Source organism: Glycine soja, chromosome 1 (genome assembly GCF_004193775.1).
Source record: "Glycine soja cultivar W05 chromosome 1, ASM419377v2, whole genome shotgun sequence".
In the NCBI taxonomy this organism is placed as follows: domain Eukaryota; kingdom Viridiplantae; phylum Streptophyta; class Magnoliopsida; order Fabales; family Fabaceae; genus Glycine; species Glycine soja.
The window spans coordinates 10,992,102-11,001,322 of record NC_041002.1 but is presented as its reverse complement, the minus strand read 5'-3'; the positions used below and the strand labels follow the sequence as shown (position 1 = coordinate 11,001,322).

Sequence of the window (9,221 nt, the reverse complement as noted above, 5' to 3'; positions counted from 1 at the left end):
TATAATTGTCTTGTTACGTTTGATTTGTTTGTTTGAGATGTCAGGTACTAATCCTAATGATGGAGTGGGGCTTTCGCAATTCCAAATGCAAGCTTTGATGCAACATTTGGAGAGGTTAATGAAACAACAAGATGATGCGCTCCATGAGAGGTTGGATCAAATGGAGAACAGAGATCATAATGAAGAAGAAAGGAGGAGAAGAGGGAATGATGGTGTTCCTAGACAAAACCGAATTGATGGTATTAAACTCAACATTCCTCCCTTTAAAGGAAAGAATGATCCGGAGGCCTACTTGGAGTGGTAGATGAAAATAGAGCATGTTTTCTCATGCAACAACTATGAGGAGGACCAAAAAGGTGAAGCTTGCAGCCACGGAGTTTTCCAACTATGCTCTTGAGTGGTGGAACAAGCTACAAAAAGAGAGAGCAAGAAATGAAGAGCCAATTGTTGATACATGGGCGGAGATGAAAAGGATTATGAGGAAGCGGTATGTGCCGGCTAGTTACTCAAGGGATTTGAAATTCAAGCTCCAAAAACTAACCCAAGGCAACAAGGGGGTTGAGGAGTATTTCAAGGAAATGGATGTGCTCATGATTCAAGCAAAGATTGAAGAAGATGAGGAGGTAACTATGGCTTGATTTCTTAATGGTTTGACTAATGATATCCATGATACTGTTGAGCTGCAGGAGCTTGTTGAAATGGATGATTTGCTTCACAAAGCAATCCAAGTAGAGCAACAATTAAAAAGGAAAGGAGTGGCTAAGAGGAGTTTTACCAACTTTGGTTCTTCTAGTTGGAGAGACAAAGGTAAGAAAGATGGGGCTGCTACTTCTAGTAGTTCCACACCTATCCCATCAAAAACTCGCTCAAAGTCCCAAGAGGAACCCTCTAAAAGGAGTAGAGATGTGAAGTGTTTCAAGTGCCAAGGCCTAGGACACTATTCTTATGAGTGCCCTAACAAAAGGTCCATGGTTCTTAGAGATGGAGAATATATAAGTGAATCTGATGTTGAAGAGGAAGAGGAGAGTGAGTACGAAGAGGAAGAGGAGACTCCGGAGGGAGATTTGTTGATGATTAGGCGGTTACTTGGTGGTCAATTGAAGCATGAGGAGGAGAGCCAAAGAGAAAACATCTTTCACACTAGATGTTTAATCAATGGCAAGGTGTGCATGGTGAGCATTGATGGAGGTAGTTGCACCAATGTGGCTAGTGCTAGATTAGTGTCAAAGCTAAATTTAGCTACTAAACAACATCCTAGGCCATACAAACTTCAATGGCTTAGTAAGGATGGGGAGGTGCAAGTGAGGCAGCAAGTTGAAGTGGACATTTCCATTGGGAAATACAATGATAAGGTACTTTGTGATGTTGTTCCTATGGAGGCCAGTCACTTACTTTTGGGGAGACCATGGCGATTTGATAAAAGAGCCAATCATGACGGTTACACCAACAAGATCTCTTTCATGCACCAAGACAAAAAGATTATGCTCAAACCATTGAGTCCACAAGAAGTGTGTGAGGATCAAAAGAAAATGAGAGAAAAACTTCTTCAAGAGAAAAAAGAAAAAGAAAAAGTGAGCAAAACACTTGAGAGTGAGAAAAAGAGGGAAACACTTGAGAGGAAAAAGAGTGAACAAAAGAAGAGTGAAACACTTGAAGTGAGGGAGAGCTATTTAGCCACAAAAAGTGAGGTCAAGAGGTTGTTTCATGCTAAACAGTCATTATACATCTTGTTTTGCAAAAATCAGATTTTGACCACTAACACTTTTGATGATTTTGAAGTCCCTTCTAGTGTTAAAACTCTTTTGCAGGATTTTCAAGACATGTTTCCATCAAATGTGCCAAGTGGACTACCACCTTTGAGGGGAATTGAGCATCAAATTGTTCTCATTCCGGGAGCTTCTTTGCCCAATAGGCCAGCCTATAGAAGTAATCCACAAGAAACCAAAGAGATTCAAAGACAAGTGGATGAACTCATTAGCAAAGGTTGGGTAAGAGATAGTATGAGTCCTTGTGCTATCCTAGTGATTTTGGTCCCTAAAAAGGATGGGACATGGCGCATGTGTTCCAATTGTAGAGCCCTTAATAACATCACCATTAAATATAGGCATCCTATACCTAGGCTTGATGATTTGCTTGATGAATTGCATGGTGCATGTTACTTCTCTAAAATCAATTTAAAAAGTGGATACAATCAAAATTAGGATTAGAGAAGGGGATGAATGGAAAACTGCTTTTAAAACAAAATATGGTTTGTATGAATGTTTGGTTATGCCTTTTGGCCTAACTAACGCTCCTAGCACTTTCATGAGATTAATGAACCATATCTTGAGAGAGTTCATAGGAAAGTTTGTTGTGGTGTACTTTGATGATATTCTTATCTATAGCACTTCACTTGATTTGCATATTGATCATTTAAAATCTATCTTGACTGTGCTTAGAGAAGAACAATTGTATGCCAATCTTGAAAAATGCATCTTTTGTACTAACCATGTTGTGTTTCTTGGTTTTGTTGTGAGTTCAAAAGGAGTGCAAGTTGATGAGGAGAAGGTTAGGGCTATTCAAGAATGGCCTACACCTAAGTCCGTGACCGAGGTGAGGAGTTTTCATGGCTTAGCAAGTTTTTATAGACGATTTGTGAAGGATTTTAGCACATTGGCAGCACCTCTCAATGAAGTGCTCAAGAAAAATGTTGGTTTCAAATAGGGAGAGAAACAAGAAGAAGCTTTCAATGTTCTTAAGCAAAAGCTAACTAATGCCCCCATACTTGCGTTGCCAAACTTTCAAAAATCTTTTGAAATTGAGTGTGATGCTTCAAATGTTGGGATTGGGGCTGTGTTGATGCAAGAAGGCCATCCAATTGCTTATTTTAGTGAAAAGTTAAGTGGTCCTACCCTTAACTATTCAACTTATGATAAGGAGTTGTATGCCTTAGTACGGGCTTTGAAAACATGGCAACACTATCTTTATCCCAAGGAATTTGTCATTCATAGTGACCATGAGTCCCTCAAATATATCAAGGGGCAAGGCAAGCTTAACAAAAGGCATGCGGAGTGGGTGGAATTCCTAGAGCAATTCCCTTATGTTATCAAACATAAAAAGGGGAAAGGTAATATTGTAGCCGATGCTCTTTCTCGGCGTCATGCATTACTTTCTATGCTTGAAACAAAATTGATTGGTCTTGAATGTTTGAAAAGCATGTATGAAAATGATGAAACTTTTGGAGAAATTTTTAAAAATTGAGAAAAAATTTCAGAAAATGGTTTCTTTAGACATGAAGGCTTTCTTTTCAAAGAAAACAAATTGTGTGTGCCTAAATGTTCTACTAGAAATTTGCTTGTTTGTGAAGCACATGAAGGAGGTTTAATGGGGCATTTTGGGGTCCAAAAGACTCTAGAAACATTACAAGAACATTTTTTTGGCCTCATATGAAAAAGGATGTGCAAAAATTTTGTGAACATTGCATTGTATGTAAAAAGGCAAAGTCTAAGGTAAAGCCTCATGGATTGTATACTCCATTGCCAATTCTGGAGTATCCTTGGATTGATTTATCCATGGATTTTGTTTTGGGGCTGCCAAAAACAAGCAATGGTAGAGATTCCATTTTTATGGTTGTTGATAGGTTTTCTAAAATGGCTCATTTTATTCCATGTAAAAAAGTTGATGATGCTTCCCATGTGGCTGATTTGTTTTTCAAGGAGATTGTGAGACTCCATGGTTTGCCAAGGAGCATTGTTAGTGATAGGGACTCTAAGTTCCTAAGCCATTTTTGGAGGACTTTGTGGAGCAAGTTGGGCACTAAATTGTTATTTTCAACCACTTGTCACCCACAAACCGATGGGCAAACGGAAGTTGTTCATAGGACTTTGGGAACTTTGCTTAGGACAGTTTTGAGGAAGAACTTAAAAACTTGGGAAGCTTGTTTACCCCATGTTGAATTTGCTTACAATAGAGCTGTTCATAGCACCACTAATTGTTCTCCTTTTGAAGTTGTTTATGGTTTTAACCTACTAACTCCTCTTGATCTTTTGCCTATGCCTAATGTTTCTATTTTTAAGCATAAAGAAGGTCAAGCAAAGGCGGACTATGTGAAGAAGCTTCATGAGAGAGTCAAAGATCAAATTGAGAGGAAACATAAAAGCTATGCTAAACAAGCCAACAAAGGGAGAAAGAAGGTTGTCTTTGAACCCGGAGATTGGGTTAGGGTGCACATGAGAAAAGAAAGGTTTTCGGAACAAAGGAAATCAAAGCTTCAACCAAGGGGAGATGGACCATTTCAAGTGCTTGAAAGAATCAATGACAATGCTTACAAAGTTGAGCTGCCCGGTGAGTATAATGTTAGTTCCACCTTCAATGTCTCTGACTTATCTCTTTTTTATGCAAATGGAGAATCCGATTTGAGAACAAATCCTTCTCAAGAGGGAGAGAATGATGAGGACATGACCAAGAGCAAGGGCAAGGATCCACTTGAAGGACTTGGAGGACCTATGACAAGGGCTAGAGCAAGGAAAGCCATGGAAGCTCTTCAACAAGTGTTGTCCATACTATTTGAATACAAGCCCAAGTTTCAAGGAGAAAAGTCCAAGGTTGTGAGTTGTATCATGGCCTAAATGGAGGAGGACTAAATGGCACCACTTTGTCTCAATTTTAGAGTGTTTAGTTTGTCTAAATAATGGCCCAATCCTTGTAAAGTTGGTTGACCAAAAATATGTTTTGGGTTAATCAACTAAAAGGGCTTTAGTTAGGTTTAGTTCAAGTTGTAATAAGGGCCCAATTGGCAACCTAGGCATCAGCCTTTTGGGAGACCAAATGGTGGCTGACTTGTTGGCTGTTGGGGGTGACTTTTGGTTGCCACAATTTCAGTTACACTCAGCCATTAAGTTCTTTTAATTCCCTAGGTTAATGACATTAAGTTATTTTAATTCTAGGTTAGTGGGTCATTACTAAAATCTGCTGTAAAGCTTCTATATAAGCTGAACCATTTTATCAATAAACACAAGTTGAGTTTTATTCAGAAAATTAGAGTTTATCTCTTTTATCTTTGTGAGAGTGATTCTCCTAAATTCTTGAGTGATTCAAGAACACCTTGGCTGTATCAAAGGACTTTCACAACCTTTGTGTGTTGCCCTCGCCGGAAAGAGTGATTTTTTCCTTCCTTTCATCTTCAACCTTGTTCTTTCAAACCACAATTCCAGAAAATCCACTTCTGCCCAGAATTATCTCGTGGCCATAACTCCTATTTTACACACTCAAATTAAGTGATTCTTGAGCCTAAATTGAATTTCAAGACGAGACCTTTCACCTCATTTTGGAATCACCTCATTTGGAGCCCTATAGCTTGAGTTATTGTCATTTCTATATTTCTGTCCAGCCACCACTTAACCTATGTTTTCTCATCTCATTATTCCATTTTATGCCAAGAACCACCTTATTAAGACCCACAAAATTAACCACCTTATTTTCCATCCTTTCCTTAATTAATTTCCGCATTTTCCATCAAGGTTTAATCCTAGACGATCCTAAGTCAGCCTTTGTGCAATGAAGGTTCATATCATTTTACTCAGACCATAGGTGCTGATTTATTTACTTTGACCAAGAATGGAGTATTTGTAGGAAAAGGGTACGCCACTGATGGCATGTTCAAATTGAATCTTGATATTAACAAAGTTTCTCCTTCTTCTTACATGCTGTGTGATTTTAATATCTGGCATTCTAGACTTTGTCATATAAATAGTCGTTGCTATCCAACATGAGTAACTTAGGTTTTATTCCAAATCTATCTTCAAATCACTTTGAAAAATGTGTTTTTTGCAGTCAATCTAAAATAACTAAGAAATCACATAAATAAGTAGTTAAAGAATCTGAGCCATTGGACTTAATACATTCTGATATATGTGAATTTGATGGAACGTTGACCAGAAATGGAAAACGATATTTTGTCACTTTTATTGATGACTGCTCTGATTATACATATGTATATCTTATGAAAAATAAAAGTGAAGCACTTGACATGTTTAAGTTATATGTAACAGAAATTGAAAATCAATTCAATAAGAAAATTAAGAAACTTCGAAGTGATAAAGGCATAGAGTATGATTTGTTTAATGAGTTTATAATTTGCATGGAATCATACATGAGACGATTGCTCCATATTCACCTGAAATGAACGGTAAAGCTGAAAGAAAGAACAAAACTTTTACATAATTAGTTGTAGCTACTATGTTGAGTTCTAATGCAACATCTTTTTGGTGGGGCGAAATTTTATTAACTGTTTGTTATGTGCTAAATAGAATCCCCAAATCAAAAAGCAAGACATCTCCCTATGAGATATTAAAAAAAAGACAACCAAATTTGTCCTATTTGAGAACTTGGGGATGTCTGGCCTATGTAAGGATCCCAGACCCTAAGAGGGTTAAACTTGCAAGTAGAGCCTATGAATGTGTGTTCATTGGTTATGCTATTAATAGCAAGAGGTTTTATGACCTAAACGCAAAAGTGATCATAGAGTCAAATGATGCTGATTTTTATGAAAATAAATTTCCTTTTAAATTATGGAATAGTGGGGGTACTTCATCTAGTCATCTTCCTGCTATTAGTAGTGAAAATCTTGCACAACCAGAACCAGATATAGAGCCTCGAAGAGGTAAGAGAGCAAGAATTGCTAAAGATTATGAGCCCGATTATATGGCCTATACATTAAAGGAGGATCCATCAAACCTCCAAGAAGCTTTGTCTTCTTTGGATGCTGACTTGTGGCAAGAAGCCATTAATGATGAGATGGATTCTTTAGAATCTAACAAGACCTGGCATTTAGTAGACTTGCCTCCTGGTTGCAAACCAATTGGTTGTAAATGGATCTTGAAAAAGAAACTAAAACCTGATGGTATTATGGATAAATACAAGGCTCGCCTTGTAACCAAGGGTTTTAGGCAAAGAGAGAATGTGGATTTCTTCAACACCTTTTCACCAGTCACTAGAATAACATCTATTCGGGTGTTAATATCTCTTACTGCTATTCACAGTCTAGTGGTACACCAAATGGATGTTAAAATTGCTTTTTTAAATGGTGAATTGGAAGAGGAAATCTATATGGAGCAACCTGAAGGGTTTGTGATTCATGGAGAAGAAGATAAAGTCTGCAAGTTAGATAAATCTTTGTATGGTCTAAAACAAGCACCTAAGCAGCGACATGAAAAGTTTGATAACTTAATAGTCTCGAATGGGTTTAAGGTGAATGAAAGTGACAAATGCATTTACTACAAATCTGTAAATAATACTTGCACTATCATATGTGTATATGTCGATGACCTTCTCATATTTGGTTCAAATATTCATGTAGTGAATGATGTAAAATCATTGTTGTGTAACAACTTTGATATGAAAGACCTTGGAGAAGCAAGTGTAATCCTTGGTATTAAGATTACTAGGTTAAAAGAGGGAATTTCTCTGGATCAATCTCACTACATTGAGAAGATCTTAAAGAAATATGACTATATTATGCAGGTTTTCCAGTAGACCTAGTATGGAGCACTGGCACGCTATTGAAAGGGTAATGAGGTACCTTAAAAGAACCATAAACCTTGGATTACATTATAAAAGGTTTCTCGGTGTACTTGAAGGATACAGCGATGCAGATTGGAACACTCTTTCAGATGATTCCAAAGCAACCAGCGGCTATATATTTAGCATAGCTGGTGAGGCTGTTTCTTGGAAGTCAAAGAAACAGACTATCTTAGCTCAGTCCACTATGGAATCTGAGATGATAGCACTAGCAACTGCTAGTGAGGAAGCAAGTTGGCTAAGAAGCTTACTTGTAGAGATTTTGTTATAGGAAAGACTGATACCAGCTGTGTTGATCCATTGCAATAGTACCGTGGCTATTGTAAAAATTGAGAACCGTTATTACAATGGTAAGAAACGACAGATACGTCGTAAGCACAACACTGTTAGAGAATTACTCTCAACAGGAGTTGTTAGAGTGGATCATGTACGCACTGATGATAATTTAGCAGATCCTTTGACGAAAGGATTAGCTAGAGAGAAAGTCCATAACACTTCTAAAAGAATGGAACTATTGCCCTTACTGCGATGATCATTCATGATGGTAACCCGACCTAAATGACTGGAGATCCCAAGAACTAGGTTCAATGGGTAATAACAAGTTATGAAGTGATATGATATGAACATGTTGTTATAAGTGAAAGCAGCATGATTCCTGAAGTAACAAGAGGATGAGTTATGGAAAAAAATTCATAATTCTTAATGAGATCTATACTCTATGTTGAGTAGAGTACTTAGGCTACAGGAGTACTTTTGATAGACTCACCTATGTGAATGCTGAAGTGGAGGCCGCTTCATATGAAATTTTGGGCAAAAATTTCTAGAGCGTTCACTATACCGGGATAGACGTGCATGGCCTTTAACGCACGGGCTTTATAGAATACACCTATGAAAAGGTTGTGTGTGGTTTGATGTCGAAGATAGAGTTCAAGACTTCGAGTCACTTTAGTAAAATCTGAATCTTAATCACTATGTAAAGGTTCAAGTTGTATGACACCTTTGTTTATGCACAATTTTATGAAATCCTCAAAAATCTTCTTTTCAAATTTCAAGTGGGGGATTGTTAGAACAAAGGAGAATATGGATGAAAGTTTGAAAAAAAAAAAGAGGCTTCAAGTCCCACATCGCTCAAGATAAACACTTGAATAGTGTTTCACTCCCTATATATAGAGAGCCTCTTTCTTCATTTTTTCTTGTCCCAGTTGAGAAACATTTCCTCAACTTTTCTTTCTCCCTCCCATATTTCAGCCGATGCATTTCCGGCAAACTTCTCCCTTTTTCTTTCTGTCGCTCTAAAATTTTGGTTGGCTATAATAGTGACCTTTTAAGTCATATTTTCGGTTGGCTATAAGAGTGACTTTTCAAGTCATATTTTTCGGTTGGCTATTAGAGTGACTTTTCAAGTCATATTTTCGGTTGGCTATTAGAGTGACTTTTCAAGTCATATTTTCGGTTGGCTGTTAGAGTGAATTTTCAAGTCATATTTTTGGGTGGCTTTATAGTGACTTTTCAAGTCATACAAGAGGGTGTAATTCTAGAAAGGTTCCCCCAGTGCAGTGGGAATCTTACACAGTGATCTGGGCTGTTTTATCCTGGGGACTTTGTGGTTGATAGTCTGCTTGCACAACTTTTGGGCAGTGACACGAAACGTCTTAAAGAAAGCG

The 9,221-nt window shown here is 37.6% G+C and overlaps 1 protein-coding gene across 1 annotated transcript; it reads left to right on the top strand.

Moving 5' to 3' along the window:
• Positions 1–338: 338 nt before the first annotated feature.
• LOC114406474 lies at positions 339–8,381 on the top strand. Its single transcript, XM_028369214.1, has 5 exons — positions 339–487; positions 6,390–6,470; positions 6,558–6,752; positions 7,501–7,790; positions 8,287–8,381. The coding sequence occupies exons 1-5, from the start codon at positions 339–341 to the stop codon at positions 8,379–8,381; spliced, it is 810 nt and encodes a 269-aa protein (XP_028225015.1).
• Positions 8,382–9,221: the final 840 nt, after the last annotated feature.